The following is a 16,592-nucleotide window of genomic DNA, read 5'->3' as shown; positions in this document are numbered from 1 at the left end:
GGCCCATTGGATGTCTTCTGGTCCATAAAAAATCCACAAAAAGTTTTGCGATGTTTGGACTCCGTTTGATATTGATTTCCTGCAATGTAAAAAACAAGCAAAAAACAGCAACTGGCATTGGGCACTGGGTCAATAGGTTAGTCCCAAAAAATGATATAAAGTTGCTATAAAATGATTGTAGAACATCCAAAAATGATAATATAACAGCATGAATACTTCATAAATTATAGATACGTTGGAGACGTATCAGGGCAAGTTGGGGCGCGGCTGGAGATGCTCTAAGGTCGCAGCTCCATCAACAAGTGGTTACAGCTCCTCCGCCGGTTGTTCGCAGCTCCACCGACGAGGGGTTGCGGCCTCCTAGCCGACCGGTTCTAGCACCTTCGACTGGGTCACAGTTTTCACCCCGCCAGTTGCAACTTCCTAATCGGCCAGTTCCAACACCCCTACGGGCCGGTCCGAACCTCCTTTTTCCTGCAAATCGAGGGAGGGAGAAGGGGCTTTGTGGGCGTCCAGACCACTGCCAGACGCGCTTCCGGCAACCCTAGCCCACCCAAAACACTCTCCCTTGCCCGTGCCCCTTCTTGCACGACGCGGTTGCGCGTATTCATGCCACTCTAGAGCGGCAGCTCCCCATTGACGTCGGCCCAGAGTGATGCATCTTAAATTAGCCAGACAAGGCGGCGGTTCCCGGTTTCTCTGGTTGAACCCCCGGCCCATCCGGTTTTTAAAATTATGCCATCAACCACCCTCATTAAACAGAAACACCTGGCATGCAATGCATGTCGTTGGGTTCTTTTCTAGTGTAAATCCCGTCATCGATCAATATTAACTTACTATGTTTTGGCGAACCAACCTGTGGTTGGATGGTTAGGAGGACAGTGATATCCCCAGTCCACCAGGGTTCAAGTCCTGGTGCTCGTATTTATCTTAGATTTATTTTTGGATTTCCGGCGATGCGCGTTCAGTGGGAGGAGCCGTTTTCGTCGACTACGATGCGTCTATGGGGACTTCGTAAAATCTGAAGATGATATGCCGGCTCGGTCTCTCGAATGTGCTCATAGGGGTAGGGTGTGCTGTGTGCGTTCATATGGGTGAGTGTATGCACGTATATATGAGCCCTTCAGTTGTGTTCAAAAAAAGAACTTACTATGTGTTGCAGTCTCACCATCATAAATCATATGGCAATATTGCTTATCCTATAAACCTTTTGCACAAAACAAAACAAAATATTAAAATGGTAATAGCATGTCAGCCAAGGACAAATGCAATTTATCATGATTGTTCTCATTATTTTGTTGTTGTTGTTGTGTCAAAGCGTGACACCATTGTCCGATAACCTCTTGCAAATTGGTCAAAGAAGAACATAACCACTTGCAATAACATCTTGCGTGACTTCCTCAATTCTCCCCTATCCTTTTTAAAAACTCCCAATCTATTCATCTTTAATCATGGCAGTACAAAAAACAACAGAGGTAATAAAAGTTACAACAATGTATGTGGACCACCTAGCGATGACTACAAACACTAGAGCGAGCAGAAGGCGTGCCGCTCCGTCATCGTCCCTCCCTCACCGGAGCCAGGCAAATATTAATGTAGTAGAAAATCGGGAAGTCATCGTGCTAAGACCCCATAGGACCAGCGCACCAGAGTAGCAACCATCGCCTATGAAGAAAGTCCTAGATAAGAAGGATCAAGCTTGTAAACACACAAACGAAGACGAACGAAGACCGGATCCAAACAAATCCATCGAAGACCAGCACCGACCGAATCCCATGAGATCCGATGGAGACAAACCTCCACACGCCCTCCGACGATGCTAGACGCACCATCATGACGGGATAGAACGTGGGAGACATTATTCCTACTAAGGGGCATTGCCGCCGCCACACCACCCCAACCAAGATGTTGAATCTAACAAGAACGAGAATGGTGCTCCTCCCGCCGGCGGGGAGCCAAGATCCTTCGCACCTCCATTTCCTAGAGGCCATCGGAGATGGGGCGGACTGGCGACGACGTCGACGAGAGGAGAAGAGCTTTTCTTGTGGAGGAGGAAAGAGATACATATGCTCTTCCCCCCTATCCGTGGATTTGCCTCCCCTCTGTCGGGGCCTGTGGCGGGGAGAAGAATCCCGGTGCCTCTGCTCTAGTTAGTAGTTTAGGTTAGGATTTTTTTTGTCCTCGTAAGTGCGCCGCTCGGGCGGATAGTGGCGTTTATTCTCCGAGTTGTCTTTCGGGCTCTGATTCTTCTCGAGTTCGTCCTATGAACGTAGTTGATGGAGCTCCAGCGTAGATTTCTACCATCTCCTTGAGGCGGTGAGGTTAGCGTTTCTCGTCGTGTGGCGAGATTTGGTGTTAGATGATTCATATCTATTCAAGGATTCACCGGCGATGAGTGCGGCTCCAAGGCACTGGTCCTTAGGGTCACGTGCATTAAGACTTTCCGGCTGTCATCGTCAAGGTTAGGCCAGCTCCGATAGGGGAGCGGCAATAGCGGGTTCTGCCGAGGGTAGTGGTCGTTGGGGTCTCAAAATCTCATCGTAACTCTTTTGCGGTAAATCTCATTGTAACTTTTATTATGTTTGATGTGTTTTGTACTTTCGACGAACTCTTAATAATAGATCTAAAAAATAGAAATTCCCGGCTGCCCAACAAATTTGCGATGTATTTTTCGTAACTGTCTAAGAGCATCTCCAACAGTGACTGTAAAAAACACGCGTGCGCGGTAAAAGTGGGTTTTAGCACACGCGCGGCGGTTTCGCGCCCTCCAGCAAGCGCGGGAAAGGATCGCGCGCGCGAAAAAGCAGTCGGGTGCGTGTTATAAAATCCAACGCCTCCGCACGTCCTCCCACCGCTCTGTACCTCGCCGCCGCTCTCTCCCCGCTCTTTCTCGCCTCGCCGCCGCCGCGCCGCTGGGGAGCTTCGGGCTACCGCGGCGTCCGCACGCGCCCCTCCGGCGCCTTCTCCACCGAGATCCAGTCCGGCGAGATGCGCCTCGGCCTCGGCACTTTCGACACTGCCCACGAGGCTGCCCGCGTGTACGACGCGGAGGCGTGGTGCCTCCGGCGGCATCGTCGGGAGATGAACTTCCCCGACGTGCCGACACGGGAGCGGGCACAGGAGTTCGCGCCTCCCCCGCGGCTTATCACCAATGAGGATTGTCGCGACAACTACAGGCGGGAGCGCCGTCTCGGCATCGCCGAGATGGACGAGGAAGCCATGGCGTTGTGGCGCCAACGCTTTCCGCATGACGTCATCAACGAGCGCGAGTTCTACGCGCAAAGGAGGGCGGAGAGGGAGGAGAGGAGGGCGGAGCGAGCCGCCTATCGCGAGGACAGGTGTACGCGGAAGGCAACCGCTCAATTCAACATCGACCTAGGAGCAGCGTCGTCCTGGGACTCCGAGGATGATCGGTATCTTGACGCCTTCATTGAGACATCGGAGGAGGACATCACCGAGGCAGAGTCGGAGGAGGAGGAGGACATCATCGAGTCAAAGTCGGAGGAGGAGGGCGAGGAGTAGTTGAACTATCTTTTTTTTTATCTATCTATGCTAAATTATCTATGCTATGTACTATCTATGTATCGTTTATTTATCTATCTATGCCTATCTATGAGTATCGAGTCGGAGTCGAATGTGTATCGAGTCGGAGAGGAGAAGATGACGAGTAGTAAAAAAATAGCGCATCTGCTCGGCGCGCGTGCAATTTTTTGCAGCGGCCGCTAGAGCCAGCGCTTCGCGGCGTGCTAAAACTGACTATTCTGGCGCTGTAAACAATTTTTTAGCGCGCCGCGCGTTGCACGCCTGTTGGAGATGCTCTAAGCTGTGGTAGTATGTATGGTGGTATAGCTGTAGACCAAAAAACAAAAATAGCGCGGCGCATAAGTGGTTGTCACCTAGTCGATCCGCACGCTACGAGATTTTGATTCCACCTAGTCGTGGAAGCTCTACGAGATTTTGATTCCAACTAGAGCCATGGTCTAAGATTGGCCGTCTATTTTTATTTCCTTTCTTCCCTTGAAAAAGCCATTGCTCCTCCAGTATAAGTAGATCTTTTGTCCAAGCATATCGCACAGCAAAATGGTTGCGAAAGCGCTTATTACCCTCACCATCCTCCTTATTGCCAATAGCCCGCTTGTATGGGCATCGCGGCAACTCCCACCCGGGGAACCAGCGGTGACTACGTACTCTTCACTCGTTGCTACTAGCAAGGACGAGCTCACCTCAAACGGTAAGGTTCCTTCTCTCGTTCATCTTCTGCTCCAGGCTGCAGCTTCCCTATGTTTACTAACTTGTTTACTTTTCTCCAGGAGTTCATAAACTTGGCCATGTCGCAGAAGAGAAGACCATACTTGGCCATGTCGCAGAAGAGAAGACCATACTTGGCCATGTCGCAGAAGAGAAGACCATACTGTATGCGCCCGACATTACGTTTCGCCCTCCCCGCCTTCCACCTTGCAGGGCAAGAGCCTGCTAGATTCTGAAGATGATGAATCAATAATGTATCGCAGCCCCAGAGGCTTTGCTGTCTTCTGTCGAGAAAAGCTTCGAGCATCTTGCTTTTGTCACTCGATGATGAAACCGACTGAATAAAAGATGCATATCTCTAATATTTTACCTTTGGTTTGACCCCCGTTCTTTCCAATTCCAAGCATCACTATATGCCCTTTCTTTTTCTCGACTACGATATGCCCCTTACTCCTGCTCTTACTCCTACAATATCTTATTGACGAATTGACAGAGCTAGCCCGTGCTTAAAAGGGAAATACATCAAGCGTCGAGAAAAGTACTCCCTCCGTTCCGAAATATAGGTCGCTGGAGGATTGGTTCCGACCAGGTGAACACGGTGGAATTTACATCGCTGCCCCTAGTATGAATCGGTATCCCCATCGTCTTCTTCCTCCCTCCGAGGATTTGAAATTCTCCGCCAGGCCATCGTCCGCCCGCCCGCCCCTGCTTCTCCTCCACGCGCCCAGGTCCCAGGCGCTCCCAGGCCCAGGTCCCCTACTTCTCCTCAGCGCTCCCAGGCCCAGGTCCTCATCTCCAGCAGCAGCGATCCAGGGGCGTCCAGCAGTAGCGATCCAGGGGCGCCAAGGAGGGTCCTCGTCTCCCAGAAGGAGCACGCAGCAGCAGCAGTCCCAGGTCCCAGATCCAGATCTAGCAGCAGCGATCCCAGGTCCTCAGGGCCTTCTCCCGATCCTTCTTCTCCTGGGCGTGCTCCTTCTCCTGCAACAGCAGCAACAACAGAGTTTAGAGTCATACTGATCAGCAGCAGCAACAACAGCTGCCGGGTTCTTCTGCAGGTGGAGTATGGCAGCAGCAGCAGCAGTAGTTTCAGAGCAGCAGCAGCAGCAGCAATAGTTTGACAACAGCAGCAGCAGCAGCTTTTCATTTACTAATTTTTTTATTTAACAGAAAAGGTTTAATGAAAACTTTCATTTACTGAATTGAAAAGGTTTAATTAACAGAAAAGGTTTAATTGACTAAGAAGAGATGAGAAGAAGGTTGCTTGTACTCCTACACTAGTCCTACACTAAAACTGGCAGAGAAGAGAGTAGAAGAGGAGTAGAAGAGCAAGCAGAGAAGAGAAGAGAAAGGGAAGACAGGAGAAAGAGAAGAGAGAAGAGAGCAACTAAACTACTCCTGCAAGAGGGCAAGAAGAGAGACAATTGTTAGAGTGACAATTAAAGACCACACACAGTGAGTACTACTGCAAGAGGGCAGTACTGGAGGGCAAAAGATAGAGAAGAGAGAAGAAAGAGAAGAGAAGAGAAAGAGAAGAAGAGAGCAAGAAGAGAGAAAGAAGAGAGCAAGGAGAGAGAACAGGGCACTCCAATAATACTGCTACACTTGCAATCCTAATCCTCACTAGTGCAATCTGGAGAAGAGTGGAGAGGAGTAAGAAAGCAAGAGGAGTAGGAGAGAACACAAGCAAGAGTTCTACACTAAACTACTGCAAGCAACCAAGCAAGCACTACTGAAACTAAAGCAGATATTTTACAGATACTTTACGATAATGTTTTTTACAGAACTAAAATCACAGATGCAAGCAAAACTACAGCAAAAAACTGAAACATGTTTTCTCTGTATTTTTCAGAAACAAAGTGTTTTGCTTGTCCTGCTCCTACATATCACCAATCAACTTGTTTACTCCTGCAGATCAGCAAGCATTAATTAAAATTTCATTTAAAGGAGTAATTTTAATTAACTGAAAAGTTTCATTTGGTTTTAATTAAAGGAAAATTTTCATTTAGTTTTAGTTAAACAAAACGTTTCATTTACTCTTATCTGAAAGGAGTATCTAGTTAAAGGTTTCATTTATTGACAAGAACAGCAAGCAAATGATTGAACAACAAGTTTCAGTTAATTTACTTGGAGTAGTAAAAACTTAGTGTCTAGAGCAAAGCATTTGCACCATTTGTCAGATCTGTAGCTACTGTTATTTTACTGTATGTTTTTCTCTGTATTTTCATCAGAGCATTCAGAAGCATGCAAACAAAAGTTTCAATACAGACAAACAAATTTGTTTAAACAATTTGCTGGAGTACTCCAAGACACTACAGCAAGCACTAATCCTTGCTGGAATGTCATTGTTTGGCATGATGCAATTTGCTGGAGTACAACATGATGCAATTTTGTGGAGTACTCCAGTACTACAACAAGCAATAATCTTTGAGCATGATTTTTCAGTCATGCTCAAGCACTAATCCTTGCTGGAAATCTCTGACATAAATTCAGTCATGCTAAAGGGCTAAGAAATTCAGTAATGCTCACACAAGCAAGGAAGTAGGAGTACATACCTGACGCAGGGCACAGGAAGAAGTAGCCATGGCTCCCAAAAGGACGCATCAGGCCTTGAATTCCTCTGAGCAAGATGACCACATGAGCAAGATGTTTAACAGTACATCAATGAAGAAAAGGGAATAAATCCATGAGCAAGATGGTTAACATGAACAGTTAACTGAAACTAGCAATACATGAGCAAGATGTTTACCAAGTGATTGTACAGCAAGACTGCAGCCAGTACTACAGCAATGTAAGAACAGAAGATTCAAATCCATGATGGCGGTCATCATCTGCCCCTCCCTCTCGTTCTCCAGTTTCAATGTTTGGTATCCAACCAACCAAGCAAAAGAGACAACTGTTTCAGATCAAACAAATCGACCGGTAGGAAGAAAGACTACCAGGAGTACTTACCGCGGGAGGAAGCAGCTACTCCGCGATGACGACGACGTCGCTCCAGATCCGCCGCTCCGGCACCGCTCCAGATCCGCCGCTCGGGTGCCGCTCCACATCCATGCCTCTGTCGCCCAGATCCAGCGCTAGCACATGCACATCCACGCCTCCGTGGAGTAGAAGCTCGTCGCCGGCGCAAAAGATTGGAATTTGTTTACCTCCGGGTGTGAGTGGAGGCGGGGTGGTGGAGAAATGGCGGTGGAAGAGGGAGAGGCCGGTGAGCTACGGGGAGACGGGGAGGCCGGCGAGCAACGAGGAGGCCGGCGAGCTACGGGGAGAGGGGGGAGGCCGGCGAGCGACGGGGAGGCCGGCTAGTGCGGCTGGGCGAGTGGGAGAGAGTGAGCGCGGGCAGTGCGGCTGGGCGGTGAGCGAGCGAGTGGAGCGACGCGGGGGGCAAAATTGGAAAGTGCCGATATTTCGTTACTAGACGAAAGTTGAACTAAAAAACCCCCAACGACCTACATTTCGGAACAGAGGGAGTACTTCCCAGCTAATTCCTGTCAGATTCCCATAAATTAATGCAAAATTCATGCATTTCAAACAAGCCAAACTAATGTTCTGGCTACTAAGAAAAACACCTTAAGAAAAAGAAAAAAAAAGAGGGCTATTGTAAGACTGCATTGAGCCATTAACCCATGACACGAACCTAAGGGTGGGCAAAAAATGCATCCCAGAACGAGGGCGTGGTCGAAGCCTAAAGGAAACAGATGTGGGTGCGGCGGCGCGCACCCATGGAGAATTGTTGCCTGTTTGCGCGAGACCTAGGTGCCCAAACCAACCATAGCCCGCAGATCTTTCTATCCAAGATCAAAATATAAAGCTGAGCCAGACGATTACTATCCTCCGGTCAAATATCAACAGAGTAATCGTGATTTCAGAAAAATGAATGGGACAAACCGCACATGAAATCCAACCAATGCTGCGAGGATTGAGAACTTACCAAACATCCACCTATTCTCTCTTAGCATTGGATCTGTGCGACCGGCTCCGAATGGGGATCCAGGCTACGGCGTAGGACCCCTCGCGGAATTGAGTTTTTTTTCTTTTGCCGGGTAAATTGAGTTTTCTTTTAGGTAAAAGTTCCAGCGCAAAGTCCGTCAAGAACAGTTCTGTTCTGCCACAGAGGGTTAGAGGTTCCGGGCCCACGTGTCAGTACCAGTGCTCACTGTTCAGCATTACGAACAATTTTTATTGGAGCATTACAAATTGATATTAGGAAAATGGTGGATTTTATTGCCTCAAAATCAAGAGGATACAAACTCAAAGAGCACACATCTTGCCTCTGCATGATTAAGATGAACACATCCAACACAAACGCACGCATACAAAAAAACACGCCGGCAAATAACAAATCATATAAGACCAAAACTATGTGTAGGAAAAAAACGATCAAATCCGTGATCGGCAAATTACAACAAAGACTATATCCACACAAACCATCTCATGACATCACAAAGACGACGAAGTTTTCAACACTAAGAGCATCTCCAACAGCCGCGCTATATAAGCGCCGCGCTGGAAAATTTGGGTTTTTTGCGCCCGCAACATCTCCGGGAGCTCCAGCGCGCCGGCCGAAACGGCATCGCGCGCCGTTTATTTGCTGCGCCCGCTCCCGCGCGGTGCACACTCGAGCGCCCGCTCGCGAGTTCCACCTACCCCAATCCAAGCGCTGGCGCCGCCGCCCGCTGTTGGAAATATGCCCTAGAGGCAATAATAAATGGTTATTATTATATTTCTTTGTTCATGATAATTGTCTATTGTTCATGCTATAATTGTGTTATCCGGAAATCATAATACATGTGTGAATACATAGACCACAACATGTCCCTAGTGAGCCTCTAGTTGACTAGCTCGTTGATCAACAGATAGTCATGGTTTCCTGACTATGGACATTGGATGTCATTGATAACGGGATCACATCATTAGGAGAATGATGTGATGGACAAGACCCAATCCTAAGCATAGCACAAAAGATCGTGTAGTTCGTTTGCTAGAGCTTTTCCAATGTCAAGTATCTTTTCCTTAGACCATGAGATCGTGTAACTCCCGGATGCCGTAGGAGTGCTTTGGGTGTGCCAAACGTCACAACGTAACTGGGTGACTATAAAGGTACACTACAGGTATCTCTGAAAGTGTCTGTTGGGTTGACACGGATCGAGACTGGGATTTGTCACTCCGTATGACGGAGAGGTATCTCTGGGCCCGCTCGGTAAGGCATCATCATAATGAGCTCAATGTGACTAAGGAGTTAGCCACGGGATCATGCATTATGGTACGAGTAAAGTGACTTGCCGGTAACGAGATTGAACAAGGTATTGGGATACCGACGATCGAATCTCGAGCAAGTAACGTACCGATTGACAAAGGGAATTGTATACGAGATTGATTGAATTCTCGACATCGTGGTTCATCCGATGAGATCATCGTGGAACATGTGGGAGCCAACATGGGTATCCAGATCCCGCTGTTGGTTATTGACCGGAGAGGTGTCTCGGTCATGTCTGCATGTCTCCCGAACCCGTAGGGTCTACACACTTATGGTTCGGTGACGCTAGGGTTGTAGAGATATTAGTATGCGGAAACCCGAAAGTTGTTCGGAGTCCCGGATGAGATCCCGGACGTCACGAGGAGTTCCGGAATGGTCCGGAGGTGAAGAAATATATATAGGAAGTCCAGTTTCGGCCACCGGGAAAGTTTCGGGGGTTATCGGTATTGTACCGGGACCACCGGAAGGGTCCTGGGGGTCCACCGGGTGGGGCCACCTATCCCGGAGGGCCCCATGGGCTGAAGTGGGAGGGGAACCAGCCCCTAGTGGGCTGGGGCGCCCCCCTTGGGTCTCCCCCTGCGCCTAGGGTTGGAAACCCTAGGGGTGGGGGGCGCCCCACTTGGCTTGGGGGGCAAGCCACCCCCCTTGGCCGCCGCCCCCTCAGATGGGATCTCCAGGGGGCCGGCGCCCCCCCCCAGGGCCCCTATAAGTAGTGGGGGGAGGGAGGGCAGCAGCACCACAGCCCCTGGCGCCTCCCTCTCCCCCTGCAACACCTCTCCCTCCCACTTGTCCTTGGCGAAGCCCTGCCGGGATCCCTGCTACTTCCACCACCACGCCGTCGTGCTGCTGGATCTCCATCAACCTCTCCTTCCCCCTTGCTGGATCAAGAAGGAGGAGACGTCGCTACTCCGTACGTGTGTTGAACGCGGAGGTGCCGTCCGTTCGGCACTCGGTCATCGGTGATTTGGATCACGGCGAGTACGACTCCATCAACCCCGTTCACTTGAACGCTTCCGCTCGCGATCTACAAGGGTATGTAGATGCACTCCCTTCCCCTCGTTGCTAGTATACTCCATAGATGGATCTTGGTGATGCGTAGAAAATTTTAAAATTCTTCTACGATCCCCAACAGTGGCATCATGAGCCAGGCCTATGCGTAGTTACTATGCACGAGTAGAACACAAAGCAGTTGTGGGCGTAGATGTTGTCAATTTTTCTTGCCACTACTAGTCTTATCTTGTTTCGGCGGTATTGTGGGATGAAGCGGCCCGGACCAACCTTACACGTACGTTTACGTGAGACAGGTTCCACCGACTGACATGCACTAGTTGCATAAGGTGGCTAGCGGGTGTCTGTCTCTCCCACTTTAGTCGGAACGGATTCGATGAAAAGGGTCCTTATGAAGGGTAAATAGAAATTGGCATATCACATTGTGGTTTTACGTAGGTAAGAAACGTTCTTGCTAGAAACCTATACATGCCACGTAAAAACTTGCAACAACAATTAGAGGACGTCTAACTTGTTTTTGCAGCATGTGCCTTGTGATGTGATATGGCCAGAAGATGTGATGAATGATATATGTGATGTATGAGATTGATCATATTCTTGTAATAGGAATCACGACTTGCATGTCGATGAATATGACAACCGGTAGGAGCCATAGGAGTTGTCTTTATTTTTTGTATGACCTGCGTGTCATTGAATAACGCCATGTAAATTACTTTACTTTATTGCTAAACGTGTTAGCCATAGAAGTAGAAGTAATCGTTGGCATGACAACTTCATGAAGACACGATGATGGAGATCATGGTGTCATGCCGGTGACGAAGATGATCATGGCGCCCCGAAGATGGAGATCAAAGGAGCAAAATGATATTGGCCATATCATGTCACTATTTGATTGCATGTGATGTTTATCATGTTTTGCATCTTATTTTCTTAGAACGACGGTAGTAAGTAAGATGATCCCTTATAATAATTTCAAGAAAGTGTTCCCCCTAACTGTGCACCGTTGCGAAGGTTCGTTGTTTCGAAGCACCACGTGATGATCGGGTGTGATAGATTCTAACGTTCGCATACAACGGGTGTTGACGAGCCTAGCATGTACAGACATGGCCTCGGAACACACGCAATACACTTAGGTTGACTTGACGAGCCTAGCATGTACAGACATGGCCTCGGAACACGGAAGACCGAAAGGTCGAGCATGAGTCGTATAGAAGATACGATCAACATGGAGATGTTCACCGATCTTGACTAATCTGTCTCACGTGATGATCGGACACGGCTTAGTTAACTCGGATCATGTTTCACTTAGATGACTAGAGGGATGTCTATCTGAGTGGGAGTTCGTTGAATAATTTGATTAGATGAACTTAATTATCATGAACTTAGTCTAAAATCTTTACAATATGTCTTGTAGATCAAATGGCCCACATTGTCCTCAACTTCAACGCGTTCCTAGAGAAAACCAAGTTGAAAGATGATGGCAGCAACTATACGGACTGGGTCCGGAACCTGAGGATCATCCTCATAGCTGCCAAGAAAGATTATGTCCTAGAAGCGCCGCTAGGTGAAGCACCCATCCCAGAGAACCAAGACGTTATGAACGCTTGGCAATCACGTGCTGATGATTACTCCCTCGTTCAGTGCGGCATGCTTTATAGCTTAGAACCGGGGCTCCAAAAGCGTTTTGAGAAACATGGAGCATATGAGATGTTCGAAGAGCTGAAAATGGTTTTCCAAGCTCATGCCCTGGTCGAGAGATATGAAGTCTCCGACAAGTTCTTCAGCTGTAAAATGGAGGAAAATAGTTCTGTTAGTGAGCACATACTCAGAATGTCTGGGTTACACAACCGCTTGTCTCAGCTGGGAGTTAATCTCCCGGATGATGCGGTCATTGACATAATCCTTCAGTCGCTTCCACCAAGCTACAAGAGCTTTGTGATGAACTTCAATATGCAGGGGATGGAAAAGACCATTCCCGAGGTATATTCAATGCTGAAATCAGCGGAGGTGGAGATCAAAAAGGAACATCAAGTGTTGATGGTGAATAAAACCACTAAGTTCAAGAAAGGCAAGGGTAAGAAGAACTTCAAGAAGGACGGCAAGGGAGTTGCCGCGCCCGGTAAGCCAGTTGCCGGGAAGAAGTCAAAGAATGGACCCAAGCCTGAGACTGAGTGCTTTTATTGCAAGGGAAGTGGTCACTGGAAGCGGAACTGCCCCAAATACTTAGCGGACAAGAAGGCCGGCAACACCAAAGGTATATGTGATATACATGTAATTGATGTGTACCGTACCAGTACTCGTAGTAGCTCCTGGGTATTTGATACCGGTGCAGTTGCTCATATTTGTAACTCAAAACAGGAGTTGCGGAATAAGCGGAGACTGGCGAAGGACGAGGTGACGATGCGCGTCGGAAATGGTTCCAAGGTCGATGTGATCACCGTCGGCACGCTACCTCTGCATTTACCTATGGGATTAGTTTTAAACCTCAATAATTGTTATTTAGTGCCAGCTTTGAGCATGAACATTATATCTGGATCTCGTTTAATTCGAGATGGCTACTCATTTAAATCCGAGAATAATGGTTGTTCTATTTATATGAGAGATATGTTTTATGGTCATGCCCCGCTGGTCAATGGTTTATTCTTGATGAATCTCGAACGTGATGTTACACATATTCATAGTGTGAATACCAAAAGATGTAAAGTTGATAATGATAGTCCCACATACTTGTGGCACTGCCGCCTTGGTCATATTGGTGTCAAACGCATGAAGAAGCTCCATGCAGATGGACTTTTGGAGTCTCTTGATTACGAATCATTTGACACGTGCGAACCATGCCTCATGGGTAAGATGACCAAGGCTCCGTTCTCCGGAACAATGGAGCGAGCAACCAACTTATTGGAAATCATACATACCGATGTGTGCGGTCCAATGAGTGTTGAGGCTCGCGGAGGATATCGTTATGTTCTCACTCTCACCGATGACTTAAGTAGATATGGGTATGTCTACCTAATGAAACACAAGTCTGAAACCTTCGAAAAGTTCAAGGAATTTCAGAGTGAGGTTGAGAATCAACGTGACGGGAAAATAAAGTTCTTACGATCAGATCGTGGTGGAGAATATTTAAGTCACGAATTTGGTACGCACTTAAGGAAATGTGAAATCGTTTCACAACTCACGCCGCTTGGAACACCTCAGCGAAACAGTGTGTCCGAACGTCGTAATCGCACTCTATTGGATATGGTGCGATCTATGATGTCTCTTACCGATCTACCGCTCTCATTTTGGGGCTATGCTTTAGAGACTGCCGCATTCACTTTAAATAGGGCTCCGTCGAAATCCGTTGAGACGACACCGTATGAATTATGGTTTGTAAGAAACCTAAGCTGTCGTTTCTAAAAGTTTGGGGATGCGATGCTTATGTCAAGAAACTTCAACCTGAAAAGCTCGAACCCAAGTCGGAAAAATGCGTCTTCATAGGATACCCTAAGGAAACCATTGGGTATACCTTCTACCTCAGATCCGAAGGCAAGATCTTTGTTGCCAAGAACGGGTCCTTTCTGGAGAAAGAGTTTCTCTCAAAAGAAGTGAGTGGGAGGAAAGTGGAACTTGATGAGGTGATAGTCACCCCTTCCGAACCGGAAAGTAGCGCAGCGCGGGAAGATGTTCCTATGGTGCCTACACCGACTAGGGAGGAAGTTAATGATGATGATCATGAAGCTTCGGATCAAGTTACTGCTGAACTTCGTAGGTCCACAAGGACACGTTCCGCACCAGAGTGGTACGGCAACCCTGTCCTGGAAATCATGTTGTTAGGCAATGGTGAACCTTCGAACTATGAAGAAGCGATGGCGGGCCCGGATTCCGACAAATGGCTAGAAGCCATGAAATCCGAGATAGGATCCATGTATGAAAACGAAGTATGGACTTTGACTGACTTGCCCGATGATCGGCGAGCCATAGAAAATAAATGGATCTTTAAGAAGAAGACAGACGCGGATGGTAATGTGACCATCTATAAGGCTCGACTTGTCGCTAAGGGTTATCGACAAGTTCAAGGGGTTGACTACGATGAGACTTTCTCACCCGTAGCGAAGCTGGAGTCCGTCCGAATCATGTTAGCAATTGCCGCATTCTATGATTATGAGATATGGCAAATGGACGTCAAAACGGCATTCCTTAACGGCTTTCTTAAGGAAGAATTGTATATGATGCAGCCGGAAGGTTTTGTCGATCCTAAGAATGCTAACAAGGTATGCAAGCTCCAGCGCTCCATTTATGGGCTGGTGCAAGCATCTCGGAGTTGGAACATTCGTTTTGATGAGATGATCAAAGCGTTTGGGTTTACACAGACTTATGGAGAAGCCTGTGTTTACAAGAAAGTGAGTGGGAGCTCTGTAGCATTTCTCTTATTATATGTGGATGACATATTATTGATGGGAAATGATATAGAATTCTTGGAAAGTATAAAGGCCTATTTGAATAAGTGTTTTTCAATGAAGGACCTTGGAGAAGCTGCTTATATATTAGGCATCAAGATCTATAGAGATAGATCAAGACGCCTCATTGGTCTTTCACAGAGTACATACCTTGACAAGATATTGAAGAAGTTCAGTATGGATCAGTCCAAGAAGGGGTTCTTGCCTGTATTGCAAGGTGGGCAATTGAGCACGGCTCAATGCCCGACCACGGCAGAAGATAGAGAAAAGATGAGTGTCATCCCCTATGCCTCGGCCATAGGGTCTATTATGTATGCCATGTTGTGTACCAGACCTGATGTAAACCTTGCCGTAAGTTTGGTAGGAAGGTACCAAAGTAATCCCGGCATGGAACACTGGACAGCGGTCAAGAATATCCTGAAGTACCTGAAGAGGACTAAGGATATGTTTCTCGTTTATGGAGGTGACGAAGAGCTCATCGTAAAGGGTTACGTCGACGCTAGCTTCGACACAGATCTGGATGACTCGAAGTCACAAACCGGATACGTGTATATTTTGAATGGAGGGGCAGTAAGCTGGTGCAGTTGCAAGCAAAGCGTCGTGGCGGGATCTACATGTGAAGCGGAGTACATGGCAGCCTCAGAGGCAGCGCAAGAAGCAATCTGGATGAAGGAGTTCATTACCGACATAGGGGTGATTCCCAATGCGGCGGGCCGATGACTCTCTTCTGTGACAACACTGGAGCTATTGCTCTTGCCAAGGAGCCCAGGTTTCACAAGAAGACCAGGCATAACAAGCGTCGCTTCAACTCCATTCATGAAAGTGTTCAAAATGGAGACATAGATATTTGTAAAGTACATACGGACCTGAATGTAGCAGATCCGTGGACTAAAGCTCTCCCTAGAGCAAAACATGATCAGCACCAGAACTCTATGGGTGTTCGATTCATCACAATGTAACTAGATTATTGACTCTAGTGCAAGTGGGAGACTGTTGGAAATATGCCCTAGAGGCAATAATAAATGGTTATTATTATATTTCTTTGTTCATGATAATTGTCTATTGTTCATGCTATAATTGTGTTATCCGGAAATCGTAATACATGTGTGAATACATAGACCACAACATGTCCCTAGTGAGCCTCTAGTTGACTAGCTCGTTGCTCAACAGATAGTCATGGTTTCCTGACTATGGACATTGGATGTCATTGATAACGGGATCACATCATTAGAGAATGATGTGATGGACAAGACCCAATCCTAAGCATAGCACAAAAGATCGTGTAGTTCGTTTGCTAGAGCTTTTCCAATGTCAAGTATCTTTTCCTTAGACCATGAGATCGTGTAACTCCCGGATGCCGTAGGAGTGCTTTGGGTGTGCCAAACGTCACAACGTAACTGGGTGACTATAAAGGTACACTACAGGTATCTCTGAAAGTGTCTGTTGGGTTGACATGGATCGAGACTGGGATTTGTCACTCCGTATGACGGAGAGGTATCTCTGGGCCCGCTCGGTAATGCATCATCATAATGAGCTCAATGTGACTAAGGAGTTAGCCACGGGATCATGCATTACGGTACGAGTAAAGTGACTTGCCGGTAACGAGATTGAACAAGGTATTGGGATACCGACGATCGAATCTC

The 16,592-nt window shown here is 47.5% G+C and overlaps 1 protein-coding gene and 1 long non-coding RNA gene across 3 annotated transcripts; one reads left to right on the top strand and one right to left on the bottom strand.

Annotated features, from left to right (window-relative positions):
* Positions 1–1,996: 1,996 nt before the first annotated feature.
* On the top strand, positions 1,997–3,522 carry LOC141041340 (uncharacterized). Its single transcript, XM_073507478.1, has 2 exons — positions 1,997–2,149; positions 2,743–3,522. Exons 1-2 carry the CDS (start codon positions 1,997–1,999, stop codon positions 3,520–3,522), a joined length of 933 nt encoding a protein of 310 aa, XP_073363579.1.
* Positions 3,523–4,586: 1,064 nt separating this feature from the next.
* On the bottom strand, positions 4,587–8,707 carry LOC109767037 (uncharacterized). Of its 2 annotated transcripts, XR_005769280.3 has the most exons (4): positions 7,198–8,707; positions 6,995–7,094; positions 6,801–6,865; positions 4,587–5,226 (listed from the first exon to the last, which is right to left on the bottom strand). It is a non-coding gene; the product is annotated as an uncharacterized lncRNA (long non-coding RNA). The 2 variants fall into 2 exon arrangements; XR_002233765.4 differs by having other exon boundaries at positions 6,995–8,700.
* Between the last annotated feature and the right edge of the window lie 7,885 nt (positions 8,708–16,592).

The sequence above is a fragment of the Aegilops tauschii genome, chromosome 2 (genome assembly GCF_002575655.3).
Source record: "Aegilops tauschii subsp. strangulata cultivar AL8/78 chromosome 2, Aet v6.0, whole genome shotgun sequence".
In the NCBI taxonomy this organism is placed as follows: Eukaryota; Viridiplantae; Streptophyta; class Magnoliopsida; order Poales; family Poaceae; genus Aegilops; species Aegilops tauschii.
Note: the sequence above shows the minus strand (reverse complement) of the source record. Positions and strands in the feature narration are given on the sequence as shown.